The sequence below is a fragment of the Ruditapes philippinarum genome, unplaced genomic scaffold, assembly GCF_026571515.1.
Source record: "Ruditapes philippinarum isolate M1 unplaced genomic scaffold, ASM2657151v2 ctg723_1_1_1_1, whole genome shotgun sequence".
Classification (NCBI taxonomy): Eukaryota; Metazoa; Mollusca; class Bivalvia; order Venerida; family Veneridae; genus Ruditapes; species Ruditapes philippinarum.
Window position 1 is genome coordinate 785,915 of NW_026866929.1, and position 18,848 is coordinate 804,762.

At 32.9% G+C, this 18,848-nt stretch overlaps 1 protein-coding gene across 2 annotated transcripts; it reads left to right on the top strand.

The window, feature by feature from the left end:
- The first annotated feature begins 5,101 nt into the window (after window positions 1-5,101).
- On the top strand, window positions 5,102-16,745 carry LOC132734254 (uncharacterized). Of its 2 annotated transcripts, none has more exons than XM_060720957.1 (4): window positions 5,102-5,709; window positions 14,014-14,164; window positions 14,495-14,867; window positions 15,210-16,745. In XM_060720957.1, the coding sequence occupies exons 2-4, from the start codon at window positions 14,020-14,022 to the stop codon at window positions 15,550-15,552; spliced, it is 861 nt and encodes a 286-aa protein (XP_060576940.1). In that variant the 5' UTR covers window positions 5,102-5,709; window positions 14,014-14,019; the 3' UTR covers window positions 15,553-16,745. The 2 variants fall into 2 exon arrangements, with proteins under 2 accessions (XP_060576940.1, XP_060576941.1); XM_060720958.1 differs by lacking the exon at window positions 5,102-5,709 and adding an exon at window positions 9,767-9,878.
- The last annotated feature ends 2,103 nt before the right edge of the window (window positions 16,746-18,848 follow it).

Genomic DNA, 18,848 nt, shown 5'->3' on the forward strand with positions numbered 1-18,848 from the left:
TAACATAATACCCATTTTTAGCTCGACTTTTCTATGAAAAGGGGAGCTATCCTACTCGCCCCGGCGTCGGCGTCGGCGTTAGCGTCGGCGTTAGCGTCGGCGTTGGCGTCACACCTTGGTTAAGTTTTTCGTACCACCCCACTTTATTTCAGAAGTATTACAAGTATGGCTTTGAAACTTACCATACTTGTTCACCATCATAACCTCCATCTACAGACAAGAGTACATAACTCTGTCAAGGTTTTTGACAGAATTATGGCCCTTTTTTGACTTAGAAAGTGTATTGAGCTTGGTTAAGTTTTTTGTACCACCTCACTTTATTTCAAAACCATTGGAGGTATTGCTTTGAAACTGACCATACTTGTTTACCATCACGACCTTCATCAACAGACAAGAGGACATAACTCTGTCAAGGTTTTTGACAGAATTATGCCCCTTTTTGACTTAGAAAATACATTGAATATGGGTAAAATCCACTTATTGCCTTAACCCTTTGAGATATTGCTTTGAAACTTTTAATGCTATTTCACATCATTACCCCCATCTGTACGCAAGAGAAGGTAACTCTGTCAAGGATTTGTTTTAAAAATTAAGGCCTTTTATCGACTTAGAATCTTGGTTAAGTTTTTAGTACCAGTCCACTTTTTGACTGAACTGTTTGAGATATTAATTTGAAAGTTGGAATACTTGTTTACAATCATGATTCCCAAACATGTCCAGGAGAAGGTAATTCTGTCAAAGATTTTATTTGAATTATGGCCATTGTTCACTTTAAAAATACAGAGATTCTTGTATTGCCTTTTACTGCAAAAACTTTTTTTATTGGCAAGCAATAAAAAAGTCGAGCGCGCTGTCTTACGGACAGCTCTTGTTTGTGTTGGTACTACAGAGGAGCTCTGGCGACATACATGTATATAGGGATCATTTCTTCACCTGTCTGTACGTCAAAAAACTTGCCCGGACCTCACGTGCAATGTTATTGAAGCTTTACAGGAATGATCAGTACCAAAGCAGTGAGATATAGGGACTGCTTAAATGGCTATCAGGTGACACATGATCACTGATTGCTCTTGTTTAGGTGGACTCTTAGAAAAATAGGACCATCCCAGTGAAAGTATTTGCTTGAACCGTTACACATGTCTTTGAGATTTAAATTGGAGCTTACTGTCCAAAGGTCTCTAATCATATGATGATTGCGTACAGGATTAATCTAACAAGTACAGTTGTTAATTGGAAACTTAATGCCATTCAAGAACCATAACTCTGGCATGGATTTTACTGAATTATCCTTTATGAAGAGGACATGATATCCACAACTCACTGAAGATATTCGTCGTAACTTTTTGTTATGATAGAAACTGTACATTACTATCCAAGACAAATGCTGCTTGAATTGATCATTTGTGACCTCGGATGAATCCTCAAGTTGTGCATGCAAGATCGGTGTGCATCTATAATGAAAGTAATCACATGGAACTATACATTTCTCTGTGATAAGAACTAGGTCACTCCCAAGAGACCCTTGATTATAGTATGGATTTTGAATGAAATGTAGATCTTTGCTTTTGAAACATCATTATTCTTTCCGTCTATGACATTGAAATGTAAAAATAAATTATTGTTACTAACTACAATGTAAACCGTAAATGAATTTTTAGAATATTTGATATATCGGCTATCAAAAAGAAAAATATAATGTTCCCGAGTATACTGACGAGATTATGAAATGTCTGATATACCTGATGGTTATATTTTATTGAATTTCATTACATGTATTTAGTAACAAAAAGTAAGTTGATGTGATGCATGCAAAACCAAGGTAACAGCAGATTTAATTTTGTCAATTTGTCATAAAGTCTTAAGTGCATTCGTAGTTTATCTGGTTCTTAATTTCTACATACATAATGGAATTTATCATCTACTGGTATTTTGGCATCTACTGTCATTATCACCATAGGTAGACGATGAACTGCATACAAAACCTTTGTCACTATGTCAAGGTCAAAGTACGGGATTAAACTTAAAAAAAAAACACACTCATATTTTCTAAAACACAGAATCGGGTTATATCTGTGGTGTGGTTTCATCCTTAATTGGTACACCATTACTAAACGGTGTATGCAACAGCCATGTCAAAGTTCAAAGTCACAGCATAGGTCAAGATCACAGCGAAGTACTGCATTGGTATTTGTTATACATGTACAAGTATATTTTAATAATGGCAATTATCAGTTTCTTTATGAATTTCACCATTTATTGGTATACATGATCGCAGCTTATATACGGTGTAGTGTGCCAAGGTCACAGTAGCTGGAAGATTTGAACTTGTGTATTTCAAGTATCACTGTTTTCATTTCTAAACTAATTTACATTACAATTAACAATGAGTTTGAATAAGAAGATTCTTTAACATGTCAATTTGGTTTTTTACCAGTTCACTCTAATTCGACTAAAACGAACCAAAAAAGGTCAATCTCAAATTTACTACATAATTATGTAGATGAACTTATTTATGCCATGCCCATTTTGAGTCAAAAGGCCAAGGTCAGCGAAAAATTTATTCCAAGTTATCTCTTTATTTACAAAGTAACAATGTACATTAAACAAACCAGCACTGAGAAAAGTGGGACGTACTAGTCTTCCGACAGCTCTTGTTAAATCCTGAAATCGATCTCCTTCGACAAATAAAAAACGTTTTTGAAACGACAGATCTTCATCTTGACGTATTGACAAACACTTTCAAGTTTCCCCCATGCGTGGTAACAAATATAGTGTTTTATCTAAAGGTTATCTTTTAATGAAAGAAGAACAAATACGAAATCGACCATGCCGAATAAATTGCGGTAGACGAAACTTTCCCGATAACCTTTTACTTACATTCAGTCTGAAAAGGTTCACGGGGTTCTTAAACGAGCAGAAAATATGTGTGAAATTATAAACTTTGAAATGTATACATTTATAATCCCTTGTATAAATGTTTAAATGTACCAGCCTCGAAAGTTTTGTTGTATTTCTTTCTACGATAAACTGGCCACTTCCAAGTTACAACACAATGTTCAGAGAACTGCCACATTTAGCAATTAATATAATGTCTGTTTACAGACGCAGATTAAAGAAAAATTCGTATATATCATTCTGCTATAATATCACATTGTGTGTTGAGTTGTACGTTAATATGAGCCGCGTCATGACAAAACCAACATAATGTGTTTGCGACCAGCATGGATCCAGACCAGTCTGCGCATCCGCGCAGTCTGATCAGCATCCATGCTGTTCGCTTACAAACCCTGTAACAAGTAGAGAAACTGATAGCTAACAGCATGGATCCTGATCAGACTGCGCGGATGCGCAGGCTGGTCTGGATCCATGCTGGTCGCAAACCCATTATGTTGGTTTTGTGTTGTGTTATACGTTAATATTGTTTTAGCATGTTAGATATTATGATAGCATAATATTTAAAGCTACTTTATCATTTATTTTATCATCATATGTATTTTATCATCATATGTGTTTTATCATCATATGTATTTATGTCTTTTATCGTCATTTATATTTATACCAGGGTAATATTTCCAATATTACATTTTTTACACCAATGTTCGCCTTCCAATACAAGAGCAACATTTCACCGAAATTTTATAAAGATGTCACGCTTATGATTGGCACTTGTATGGATATTGGTCGTGTTTTTTTTTTCTCGAATCTTCTTTTTTTGTAGAATTTAAAAACACTGATATAACAAACAAAAAAATGTTTCTACCTTACCATATTGTGTATGATATATATGTTTATTTATGTTTATCGCTGAAAGCATATGTTTAAATTGTGCGCATGTTCGTATTGAGCCTTTGGGCTATGCATGAGTCGCGGGGATTTAACGTCTAGTTAAACCTCTCAGTGTTGAGACATCGTTAATTTCCAATATATAAAACATGGAACAAGGACATAGCTTTATTCTTCTTGGAAAAGTCTCCATATATGTATAAATTTTAGGTATAAAAAATATTATTATATGATCTAAAAATAGCTGCAATCTCATTGGTCCAAACTGTAGTCAACAGAACTTTTTATAAAATCATATTCACTGGGTGTAGTATCATATTAACTGGCTGAATTGGATTTTCCAAGTCTAAAAATAGATTGAGACTCATATTCAATGACCATACACCGTAGACTGTTAATTACGTGTGTTAATTAAAAAATAATTGTTGCGTTTTGTTCTTTATGGCATATTTCTCGATTGAAATATCATTACTTTACTGTTATACTAAAAGCCTAAACCGCATCGATGAGTATAAACTTGAATTACTTTTGTATGCGCAGCGTTCGTGTAGTTGTTGCACGCCTCGCACGTGCGTCTTTTTTCCCGCGCTTCAACGAGGCAAAATTTGTACATGTATATAAGGTTGTACTTTTTCGTGATTTTTTTTAATCCTTAGCCTATTCATATAATAAAACAATTATTGACTAGTGAGCCATTGAATATGATGTGATATTCACCGGCAGAAAGTCATATTGACCTCGGCTATCGCCTCGGTCAATATGTCATCTGCCGGTGAATATCACATCATATTCAATGGCTCACTAGTCAATAATTGTATAATAAAATGTCATTGCTGTTGTCATAACATTTTTTTGTATTTATAAATGGCCAAAGACAAATGTATTGCTGATTGCAAATAAATTAAAACTTTGACACTATAATTAACTTTGATTCGGGGTTACAAGTGACCAATGATATATATATTGAAACTTGCTATTTTCATTGAGTCGAATTTTTTATCATTTTAAATTACAGAATTGATGCTGTTTAATAAGGTGAACATGTCGGACATATTGCGATATATAATCGTAACTTTATCTTACATGTATCTATTTAGATTTATCGGTTCAACAATCGTATATATACATAATATACATTTATCTTTGATCTACTGTCATGCATGTGATGGGAAGCGATTAGTTTGTGTGTACACTAAATGTTCTACAATATGTCATAATGTTTTAAAATAACAAATACAAAACGCACAAAATAACATTCGATCTGCTATCTACCGATCGAATTTCATTTTGATATCACTTTAAACCCAAACTGATCTCCTCACTACAGACATAATGTTTAAACTCTTTGATAATCAATGGTGTAAATACGTTCAGATAAGTAAATATCTGACATGGAATTTAAGCACTAATTTTAAGGGTTTCTTAAGATTGGGAGATTTATGTATAATTCCATGTATAAATATTTCCATTTATTTATACGCTAATTTTTGATCAATTATTGATTTTCCTTATCAATGAAATTAAAAGTGGATCTTTAAAGGGAAAAAATCGCGCTAGCGGAATGGACGTATAACAATGTGGATTTTATATTGTTTGAATTGAATATGGAAATTCTCTTTAATTGAACAGATCTTTTAAAAGGCAATTCTATTGTTGCATTTATTGTCCCAGGGAGAAATTATATTCTACATAAACTGAACAGAACAATGTAATAGCCATTAATTTATGTGGATAGTTAAACAAACAGTCTTTTACAACGTCAGACAAGTACAACAAATGACAACGCTAGTTTCGTAAAAAAACAACTCACTATACGACATGGATTTTGATTACATTTATATATAACTATTTTATATCTATGTTTTAACACTTAAATGAAGTGCTATTAAGATTTTGAAGAAGAGTTTTGAGATATCTACTACAAAGGTAAGAGCATGTTTGTAAATACTTTATTAAAATGTTGATATGAATTTTACTAGAAAAAGACGAAAAACGGGATGTTTAGGCAGAATTTGATCTGTGTGTCATAAGCTGTGTGTTATTATATAATAATGATTATAAATGAGCCGCGTCACGACAAAACCAATATAATGGGTTTGCGACCATCATGGATCCAGACCAGCCTGCGCATCCGCACAGTCTGATCAGGATCCATGCTGTTTGCTTACAAACCCTATAGCAAGTAGAGAAACTGATAGCGAACAGCATGGATCCTGATCAGACTGCGCGGATGCGCAGGCTGGTCTGGATCCATGCTGGTCGCAAACCCATTATGTTGGTTTTGTCGTGACGCGGCTCAAAAAATCATGGTGATATGCTAAGCAACGGATTTTATTTTTAACGGAGAACAATTAACGTTACGTTACACCGGTTATATACATTTAATCTCAGATATACATGTATAACTACGAGCCAATGGTTGTGGATATTTAATTTGATATTGTCCCTCCTTTGAATTGTCTTAAATTGCAAATTTTCACATTCGTCACACAACACATAATGCTGTTGTTGTTGTTGTTATTGTTGTATTAGTGTTGCTTGTTGCTATGAACGATATTTTCCTTATCAGATCTTATGACACATTATCTATTTCGAGCATAAAAACTTCATTTTCAAATAAATAGCCAATATTGAAAATATCCATATAATGAGATAAGAATAGCAAATTTTCAGGAAAAACAATTCACCTGTCAAATATTGACGAATGGTCTTATATAATTTGTAGGCGTATTCGTTTTAAATTTAATTAACTATATATAAGTATGATATACACGAAACAATTAACATCATTCAGCTGTGCCACATGCAAGTATGCTTTAAATTATGTTTTCCATGGAAGAAAATAAAAGAAAAAACGCGTGTTTGTGTATAGATACTGTAAACAACGCTAGCTAGCTTTAATTAAGTGGCAGGGGAAGGGACTTTACACAACAGCGACAAAAAAAAACAATTTCTTTTCCCAATCTCGCATGTGTTCTGAATTCTAAACAACAAAAAAAAACAAGGCATTCAAAGAAAACATTGAAATACAGCAGCAGCAGCAGCAACAACAACAATAATAACAACAGTCTTTTAGTGTGTTCATGAAATAGCATTATTGAAAAATAATCATAATGTATAGTATACCCTATCAAACCGTTAAAGAGACTAAATTAAAAAATATATAAACACTCAGTTTTGGTGACGTTTTTGTGCATGGCTCTATGTCAGGAACTCAGATTTTATTCACAAAGTAAGGTGACCTCCACTGTTGTATTCAAGCAGTTGAGGTGGAAACATGGTGTGTCAAAGTCTGAAACCATGCAGGATTCTGACTGGTGAAACCAAGTGGCTTCCGAATATGGGCATTATTTTATTTGTCTCCAAGAACGAGCATGTAATATGTCCAATAAAGAAAGTGGGACGGACTATAAATCCTTAAGAAAATCATAGATTTTGTGTAAATTATTTATTCATCAAACGTACGTTTATAAGAAATCTAGAGCAATATAATTGACATTTTTATTGGAGACAGCTTTTCATTATTTTACTTTTATCCTTTAGATAAAAAAGTCCAGTGTGTATTTATTATCTTTTAAATGTTCGAGCATTTTAAAAGAGCGTTCGATTTTATATCAATTTTAAAGCAAAAATAAATAGAGTACGTAAGTGATATTCTGTTAACGCCATACACTGTCTGCCTTTGATTATATAATCAATTTAAAAGGCTCATATAATGGCCGTACCAAACTAAAATGTAAACTTTTCAGAAAATGATACAAACTTACATTGAAGAGTAAAAACAGCATGACATTATGCACTTACATCGAAAAGACTACCATGAATTAATATAAATTATTATCATCAATAAACAATGCTACATTATGAAAACGTTTCGGCTTCTGTGGCCGCCAGAAACAAAGTGTAACTGAGGAGGAATAATACAAATTGCTAATTTTAATCCAAAAAATGTTAAATATATGTCCAAGGCGTCAGTCTTGAACCAGTCAAAGCTTTTATTTCTATTCTATATGTGTTAAATTATCTTTTTTGTGACAATTCGATGCAATTATCGCAAATAAAAAAGTGTCAGTATGCTTTATAACCCAGTTGAGACTGACCCGTTAGTTTTTAACATAAGACTAGAACTCGGCAACATTTGTAATTTATAAGACATGATAGTTTTTACTAAAGTTAAAGTTATTTGTCTAGAGTCACAACGTCACAACGATGACAAGAGGCGCAACCAGCCTTACATATATCAAGTGTATATCATAGCAATTTGTCAATATCTCTTGAAAAGAGTTTGGCACATCAAACACTTATTCGCAACATAAGATTTCGTGCCCGGTACCTGAGTGTTCGTCTCGTATTCCTGACTGTTACTGACAGTCTTCAATCAAAAGGTGTGCTCATCGCCACCATCTTGGGCAAAACTTTGATATAAGAATATGTGAACAGAGATGCAGAGGTGAAAGACAGCGCTATAATATATAGATATTCTTTGCTTACACAGAAGCGACATTTAGTATAGTAATTTTGTGTGGAATCAAAAAATGATAACAAGGAAACCACCTGATTAATGTCTTCATAGGTTTAAGGTCAGTTTGGCAGAATGATTTAAGTGATTTAAACATTTATGTTTTTATTTTTTTTCCTATTTCACTTCTTTCAGTATTTTATTATTGACAAATGACGACAAGGTTTGTAATTAACCTTAGTAATTTCATGATTAAATACAAAATTGTCAAAATGGAGAAAAAAAATCTTCTATATATCACAGTTTTACAAATCATTAAATTAAATGTCCAATACTATTTTATCGTGTTATTTTCAATAGAAGTATAGTATATAATTGTTGAAAGTCAAGGTTTTCCTACCAAATCTAACCACTTTATATTCACACCACGGTGCGAACGTAAATCTTCTTTATACATCTCATTAACGACTTCAAACACATTAAGTAATTTAAACATAAACAAGCGATTGTAAAAATTTTAAAAGCTTAAGTGAAAGACTTTTTAATGAAAGGGTTATTTTATTGTAGTGTTGACAATAGATAGATATAATCTATACGTCGTCATAATAATTAACGACACACACATATCGTATATCTTAAACTCCGTATTTAATTTCATGAAAGTGCCACTTTCTGTACAAATGTCACCTTGTAATTAAGGTTGTTTTTTTGCCTTTTTTCTTTTTCTCTTTTGTGTAAAAGTACGGACCCCTTTAAGTGTCATTTTTTGTTACAGTTTCACAAAACAATTAGCATGTCTTACTAAAAGAAAAACTACGGAATATTTTAAGCGATACGAATGAACTGAATATTTTGACTTGCTTAAATTTTAAAGCACAAATTCCGTTGAACATATGGTCATCTTAACATTTACGGTTTTTGTTTGCTTGTTTTGCAAATGTTTGAAAACCTTGAGTAACATCTTTTGAACAGAAAGTACAATCTTCTTTAGCAAAAGAATGTTTAATTGTAAAATAGTACGGAAACATTCTCCATATAATAATAATAAACTAATTAAGTTCTGTTCTGTTTGTGTTGTTGCTCGGAACGTGTTTTAATCATTTTATTTCAACTACCATTCTCTTTATGTTACAATAAAATCTTAATCAGAGAGATTGATTTCACAGCTACACTAGCGGTTCCATAAGATTACCTTAAACACTGGTGTGTAAACTATATTTTGTGATAATCTGTCAAAGTCACATTTTTTTCGCTATGGACAGGATTGCTTTAATTGCGTTGTTTTCAAGCCTAAATAAAATAACTTTTAGGCGCCATGGTGTGCTTGTTTCTGGATTAGAAATATTAATCGCTTTATTCAAAGTTGAACGTATAAATTATAAATTGATCACGAATCCGTTCACTTCAAAATTAAAGTTAAACAAACAAGTCTCGGTCTTACTAATCCTTAACATTCTAACAGAAATTTATTCTGATCTTATATATAACTTTTAACATGTACTTAAAGCCAATAAACTGACACTTTTGTTCTGCTCATGTTGAAATTATAAATTAAAACAGATTTTGTCTGTAAATCAAAACCATACAAAAGAAATGGTGACTTGGTATCTTAAAATATGGAATAACTTATCAACAGGTTAGTTATAATGTAGAATTTATATACATAACTTTATAATGTTATGGTTAGCAGTACTTTAAAAAAACTAAATGAGTTTGATTGAAATTTGCAGATTTTACGATAGGATTGATATGAGGGATGGAACATTTGAGCCGCGTCACGACAAAACCAACATAATGGGTTTGCGACCAGCATGGATCCAGACCAGCCTGCGCATCCGCGCAGTCTAATCAGGATCCATGCTGTTCGCTTACAAACCCTATTACAAGTACAGAAACTGATAGCGAACAGCATGGATCCTGATCAGACTGCGCGGATGCGCAGGCTGGTCTGGATCCATGCTGGTCGCAAACCCATTATGTTGGTTTTGTCGTGACGCGGCTCATTTATATTTTAACGCCAAGACTATTCAAATACCATAATAGTATGAAACATAAGTTTACATAACATGATATTTATTAAGCATTAAATGTTATAATATTCATAGCAATATCAAATCACATATACTACAAACATATAAAGGGCAAGTATACATGGTTAACAAAGAATTATACGTATTTTGTAATAATATCTCTTACATTTTAGCATTTCCTGACGTGATTTCTTTTTCAAAACTGTAATTGAAAGCAAATGAGAAGTAACATAAAACATTTTTTATGTTAATAGTAGTTTTTTACAGAGTCTAACGTCGTATAAGTGTAATAAACAAATGAGGGTTAGAATAGTTTTTCGTAATCATTATATTTTGGACACACAAGGAGAAAATGATACTCGTATGAAATATGTAGCTTTAAATGAATTTCTGAGAAACAACAATGGAATCCTCGTTTACAAGTTCTGTAAAAATATATGGAATTTAATGGATTGATAAAGATTTGTTAGAAGTTCCATTCATAGTGTATTGAAACGATATGCACCAAAAGTTGGTAAAATATTGAAGAAAAGTAACATAGGCAAGCAAGAACAAAATTACATTTTCAGCGCTTCAAAGGGGAGTCTAGTTTTTAATCCGCTATCAAACACTTGTTTCTTTTCACGGTGAACTAGAACGGCCTCTTTTTTGAATAATTAATTTCACAGATACTGCTTTAAAATGTTCTTTTCTTTAGATACATGTATGAAATATGAGCGTAATGATTCATTATTTAAAACCACACAGTGTCGAACTATATCCAATGGTTACAGTCGTTAAGTTTATTTGTTTCAATTTTAAATAACGATTTCATATAATGTTTGACAATGCATTTTAAAACATTGTATTCACAAGCTTAATTTAAATGCAGAGTTTCCTCTTTATTTAGACAACTCAACGTTTCGATTGTTCCGGTAGTCTCTTAGAATTATGTAGAATTCATCCTGAATAATGAATAAAGCGTTTTGCAGTGTTTTCAAGTGCGAAAAGAAACTACGCAGCATTAAATTAGCCGTGTCATGACAAAACCAACATAATGGGTTTGCGACCAGCATGGATCCAGACCAGCCTGCGCATCCGCGCAGTCTGATCAGGATCCATGCTGTTCGCTTACAGACCCTATAACAAGTAGAGAAACTGATAGCGAACAGCATGGATCCTGATCAGACTGCGCGGATGCGCAGGCTGGTCTGGATCCATGCTGGTCGCAAACGCATTATGTTGGTTTTGTCGTGACGCGGCTCAAATCTTCTCCGGATGCACCGATATTGAATTTTCAATTTTACTGAAATTTCGTTCTAAGAGTATTAACAGTCCGGCTATATTCAGCCTATGTCAACAAAAATCTATTCAAAAGAAAACAATTTTGATTTATTTCAGAAAATGTTTTTAAGAATTCTATACATAAATTTGATTGATTGTTTAATCGTTTGAAAGTAAAAGGGACTTCTGTTACAGTTCCCCTTTTTATATTTTATATCTAGAATAGAATAATATCTATTATATTTATTTTCATTTTTTTATTGGATACATTGAAATCATGCCTCCACATTCATGCAAATTTTCATGAAAATGTTAAAATGTATTTAAAAGTAAAATATTTTGAAATGATAACATAAAGTATTTTACACACTGAAAGCGGCACATACAATCCATTTAATTTACAAAAAGAAGGTCAGAATATACAAAATACCCTAACTGCTTTAGTCACAATGTAGAAATATCGGTGATGAATACTGCAAAATCATCAATCGCACGTAATATGTACATCATTACTAGAATTTTGAGTCTTTTTACTTTTCTCAAAATCTTTTCATTTTTCCGAAGTTTGATTTTTTAAAAAATATTTTGGCTCATTTTGAGGCATACAGCTTTGACATTAAAAAACATTCAGTAAGTTGGGTGAGAAAAGGACCAAAGCAAAATATAAAATGCATTTCAAAATGAATGGAAAGATATAAAGAATAATTCGGATAAGAATTATAATTGCATCTATACCATCCATTTATTTCGAAATCACGGATTTGTAAATTAAGTGAATGAAAGTTACATAAGAGTATGCTTTATCCTTTACTTTAGAGACAATTTGTACAGAAAATAATAATTTGATGCACTTTGGGTCGAGATTACTTTTACATGTAACTATAAAACAAGATGCTCATCGCGCGCGCATACTTTGTGTCTGATAATAACAAATCATATGTAATTGTGTTTTCCTGCGTTATATCAAGCCAAATAATCATAACGATGTGACCTCGACACATAAAAAATAATTCCCGGAGATATTTTTATTAAGTTTATTTGTACATAATTATAAGAACCACACTTACAAGTTTTGAAAACTGGCATTAAGCTGGAGCCGTGTCGCTGAAAGTCTTTAAAAAAAGGTTCAATTTGATCACTTTGCATGCTTTGAGCGAAGTCGAGTCTATTAAATAAAAAAAAACACTTTATTCTGAGTTCTACCTCGAGCCTCAGAATATTCATTGGTCAGTGTACATTCTATGCCAGTTATGCACAAATCAAATACCTGGGATTTATAACCTCACTTTACATTCAACGAGGTCAGAAGTCTCAAATCGGACCAGCGTGGTGGCAGCATAGTTGCAATTCACATTATCACCAATAAAGCAACTGTTTAAATATTGTAAAAAAGAAATATTTGCGTAACCGACCCAACAAATAACGCTTCAAAGGTTTGCATAAAACAAATATTTACTAAGTTTTACAAATGTATGGATATGTTCTATATACTGTGGGTAAAACGGATTAAGTCCTAATAAGGTTATTTTAAACAGCTGGCGTATGCCACTATAATTGCATTAAAAAGTTTTAAAGCCAAACTGGATTGTCTTGACCACTTATTTCACGCACAATTAAGATTATATAGAGAACATGTCATATGCTTAAAAGGTAAAATTTTTGTAGTGAATATGAAAATAAGTGATAGAATATGTTGAATATGTAACAATTTTGCTATTTTTTTCCTTCTTCTTCTTTTGGATAAATAAAAAGGGATAATGAAAAAGTTTCTTGATCTGGTATACGACAAAGCTTCGGATTAAGACGTTATTGTTAATAACAGCCGAGATGTTCCGACTGGTATATGACTATTACGAAGCAGAGTATGATGTGTTCTAGAGCCAAATACAAGACCTCGATCAAGATACTCTTGTACAACATTTTTTTAAATACCACCTAAAATGTAAATGAGCCGCGCCATGACAAAACCAACATAATGGGTTTGCGACCAGCATGGATCCAGACCAGCCTGCGCATCCGCGCAGTCTGATCAGGATCCATGCTGTTCGCTTACAAACTCTATAACAAGTAGAGAAACTGATAGCGAACAGCATGGATCCTGATCAGACTGCGCGGATGCGCAGGCTGGTCTGGATCCATGCTGGTCGCAAACCCATTATGTTGGTTTTGTCGTGACGTGGCTCAAATTGTATATTTTACCGTAACGTAATGCCATGACGTCAACATCGTCATATCTTCTCTTTATCGCGCCAATTTGTGCATGCGATACATGCTGTAAATTTAGCATTATAAGTATATAATTCATGTAATGTATAGAACTACACAGCATGTGTACATTACTGTATCTTTAAGACACCAGTATATTTATAGATAGCATTGAAAATCATCCCAAAACTAACAAACATCAAATATTCTAGGATGAATGGTATATAATCGAAATGAGCCTTTAATATATATGAATTTTTTTCTTTCTTGCAGTGTTAAATGCATGTTGAAAGTACAAGGGACCGCTGGGGCGGATCTCCGAGGACATTGACACCTGGTCGACCCAAGTCAGTGCGGGAATTGTACCGGCCTGCTGTGCAGGACCTCAGTGAGCAAGCAGCAAGGAATGGTACCAGTAATCAAGGTTGTATTTTGTATTACATAGTAACGCGAACTAATATGCAATTGTTTAAAAAACATCTGCTATAATATTATGCACTTAATCACATGTTTTTAACTTTTAAGTATTTAAGCTTTCAACATTTTATTTAATTTACAGTTGTAAAGGAAGAATAGGAAGAATATGGCTTAGTGCTTGTGTAAGTATCCAAAATAAGTATAACTGACATTCTTTCTGACAACAATTTCATTTCTCCTTCCGAAATTGCATGTCACTTTTATTGAAATATTTAGACTAACTTAAGCTATAAAGACTATCTTAATGCACCTTTATTCGTATAATTTTTATTCTCAGAAGAAGCAATATTGAGTGTGGTGAGCACGTGCACACCACGTGGCTCAAGGTCAAGTGCAGATTATTACAGCGAAAAGTTCCACTCGCCAACCCCATTGATCAGTCAGTTTACCCCAGAAGAAGCAATCAAATCGTCACCAACAACTTCATACTGTTTCAACACTCACAACAATGAGTACCACGAAGATCTCCATAGACAACGCGTGCTTGTATCTGCGCATCAACGCCGGAAGTTACAATCGCGCCTGCGTCGTTCAAAATCTACGCCCCTAAGTGATAGAAGCAGAGAATATTGGCATGATGATTACAAGAATAAGCTCGAGCTCGTTATAACAAATAATTCAAAAGTTGATGAAAAAGATTTAAAAGAAAGGTATTATGAAGATAATATTTTACAGATATGAGAAAGCAATACTCACATCAAATGCAACTGGATCGACATCACGTAAAATTATGAAGTTGTTATTCTTAATTAAGAACTTTTTCAAATCGGATCTAAATATGTTATTTAACAAGTCTGACAATTCCTTTTAAAGCCTATACATTTTGATAAATTTGTACCTATATTAAGTCTCTTTGTAAATCTATGCTAGATTTTAAGCAGGCTACGTTAGGTAAAAAATATGTAAAATTTCTTTCCCAGGTATCAATACGCTTCACTAGACTACTTTGTAATCAATATATGTTTCTATATTTCTCATAATTTCTCTTTTAGAATCAACTACAGACTAACAAACCGGACAAAGCCTAGGACAGCTCCTCAGGGTTCACTTATGTCAAATGGCTCACCGTTATCAGTCACCAACGGTTACACACAGACTTTAACCCAGCATTACCCAAAGTACACTCAGAAATATAGCAACTGGCTAACAAATGGTTTTAAAGTTCAAAGCTTTAGGACACACCCTTTATCACAAGAGTACAGTCACTCGCGCCCACCACCTCCGTTATTACAGTATATAAACCGACCAAAAACTGTCCACAGCAGACTTGGTCCAAGAAAATTCTACGGATCAATGGATATAAACATAATCGGAACACAAAAGAAAGGCGTGTAATAAATACAAGTACAATTTATATCTTTGTGGTCTAATATTACATCTTCAAATTAATATGTGATAATCAAATTTAAAATATCTATTTCTGATAAGTTGATACAATTGGGATGTCTTGGTTTGAGGAATACTCAAATCAAGCCAGTTTCAAAATGATTTCAGGGTTGTAAACAGAAAATGGACAAATGTCAGAAACAAATATTTGATTAAGTAAAAAGTTATGTTTTAACACATGCGCGTTTGCTGAATGAACAATTACCATGAAAACCATGTCGAAAAAAAATCAGAGACGCTTTTAAACTTAGCAAAAGAATGGGCAATTATATCACAGAAAGTCTACGTTCAAGTAGATCTTGTATGTGAAAACAAATTACGGACTCTTGTCTTGAGATTTGTAAATCTGCATAATAAATGGAGAAATTTTGTATTTTGAGAACAGATCAATGTTCAATGACCACCAGAAATTAAATTAGAGGTGGGGTGGCGTTTAGCATAGGTTTGTGGAATTATAAATATATAAATTACGAGACTAATATTTGAGAAATTACGCAAGAAAGCACAGGATAAATACAAATGACCTCCTGAACGGAAAACTGGCTTACATGGTCAAGAGACCAATGTGTATTAATCGTGACAAAAGTTAGCTCCCCTGACGTGCACGCGGTTTTTTCATGTTTGTTACAAATGTAGGTTATTTATTGTTCGAGTAAATGATGTTTGAGCTACTTTGTATTTTATATCCAATGCATAAACATTCATTCTTTAGTAGCATAATATGTATTTCATTCTAATTTATTTACAAAGAATCAGTTTATTTATTTATATATTTATGCTTTATTCGTTGCCAAGGTTTCATCAACATTATCATCACATCATGTTTATTGTAAACATTACTACATCATCATCATCATCATCACCATAATCATCATCAGCAACAACAGCTACAGAACTGCAGTCATCATCAATCCTAAAAACAGTTCATTGAAAAAACTGATTTGTATGGCTCCATATGGTGATAAATTTCTTAAATAAACAGAAAACAAAAGATAAAATTTTTTGTAATCATTTATTTAAAATAAACAATATCTACATGGTTCTTTTCTCTCTTGTTTTTTGCCAATGCAACACAAACAATTGGCCAATTTTGTAAACCTAATGTTAATTCATGGATTTCATTACATATAAAATGATATAATCTATACAATTGTATTCAATTTACAATTTCTCTGTCAATTTGTTCTTAGTTTAAAGGGAATCCACCGAGGTTTTTTTTTACATGACGGGACTGGATTTTTTTTTTAGACATTATTGTTCAACTTGATGTAGGTCCAGACCAATAACATGACATTTGTGTGATAAATTTCAGATCATTTGCATATTCTGTTTTTCTGGAATGAATTATTCAATTTTGTAAAAAAAAAAGACAAAAAATGGGCAAAGAATAGCACAAAGATATGATTTTCGATCTATTTCTGATTTATACTTCTTTATTATCTATTGAATATCTTGCTGTTTTAAGAACCCCAGCTGATCTATGGAAGAAATTCAAATTCATATACCTCAGTGGAGTACCTTTAAGACTTTTAAATTCTATAAAAACTTGCAATAGGTTAGCTTTACAACATTTATGTGACTAGATTAATGTTACACATTTTAAAGGCAATGAAAACATGTTTTTCTCCCATGAAGTTTAAAGCCATGAAATTGGCAAAATCTCTGTTTTACATGCCATTTTATACAAACAATTAATAATGTAAGGAAAGGCATAATGTTTATAGTTTATAATGGTAAAAACAACTGTAAAGTAATAAATCAATAACCATAGCTGCAGGTTTTACAGAAGAATTTCCTTTCATTTTTTTTTATTCCATTACAATGTTGAAAAGCTTTCTATACATTATCTGATCGTAATGTGAATAAATCATAAGAATCTACGTGTAAAACATGCAAAGATGGTAAGTTATCTTCAACCATTGCCACACTTAATATCTTAAATGGACCTGTCCATCTTGCAGTGTGGATAAAACAATTCATCATTGTAAGGGAAAATTTCAAAATTATTATGTACCGACTGAAATTCACATTGTAAGATTACTATAGCCATCTGCAGACTGAAGGTTAATAAGTTGCACAAATATATACATGTATATATATATATATAATATGTCAATCAAGTAAAACAAATTGATTTATTATTCAATGCCAAGTGTCAGAGGAAAGTACTAGTTTCTAGTTGAAACATTTATAACGATTATGAAACAGTATCTTGTAACTTCCTCATTTGTGAATTAGATTCAAATCTGATTTTCAGAACAAACCAGATATTTGGCTTTCAGTGTTATACTGGGAAACATGAACATTGTTCAAATAAGACTCAAACCCATGACCCCATGCAGGGGCAGGCACATTTTTCATCACTCTTGTTAGCATTATATTTTATAACAGAAGTTGAGCTGAATACATTTTTCATGTAAAAAAACCCATCTCAAATCTACTATATAATATGGATAAGGTGTTAAACCTTAAACTGCTCAATTTGTGTAATGGATTTGCCCTGCTTTGACTTTGGAACACTCTATTTGATGATTAAGGGATTTCAGAATAAAAATACAACAAGAGGGCCATGATGGCCCTGAGGTCGCTCACCTGTATATAGGCCCCCGCAGCGGGGCCAGTTTAAACCCCAGGGCTTTTATTTGAACAAACTTGGAAGACACCCATAAGAAGATGTTTCATGATGTTAAGTTTTTACTACACACATATAATGAAAAAAGAATGATCTGCCCCCCCCCCCCCACCCCCGGCAGGGCCATTTTTAACCCCAAGGGCTTTTATTTGAACAAACTTGGTAGACACCCATAAGAAGATGTTTCATGCTAAACATCTAAGCTGCAGCTCATTGGGTTTTTTGAAAAGAAGATTTTTAAGTTTTTACTTTACACATATAGTTAAAAAACAATGACACCCCGGGGCGGGGCCATTTTTGACCCCAGGGCTTTTATTTGAACAAACTTTGTAGACACTTACTAGAACATGTTTCATGCTTAATATCTAAACTCTAGCTATTTGGGTTTTTTCAAAGAAGATTTTTAAGTTTTTGCTATACACATATAAGGAAAATCAATGACCCCCAGGGCAGGGCCAATTTTGTCCCTCAGGCTTTTATCTGAACAAACTTTGTAGACACTCACTAGAAGATGTTTCATGCTTAATATCTAAACTCTAGCTATTTAGGTTTTTTCAAAAAAGATTTTTTAAGTTTTTGCTATACACATATATAAGGAAAATCAATGACCCAC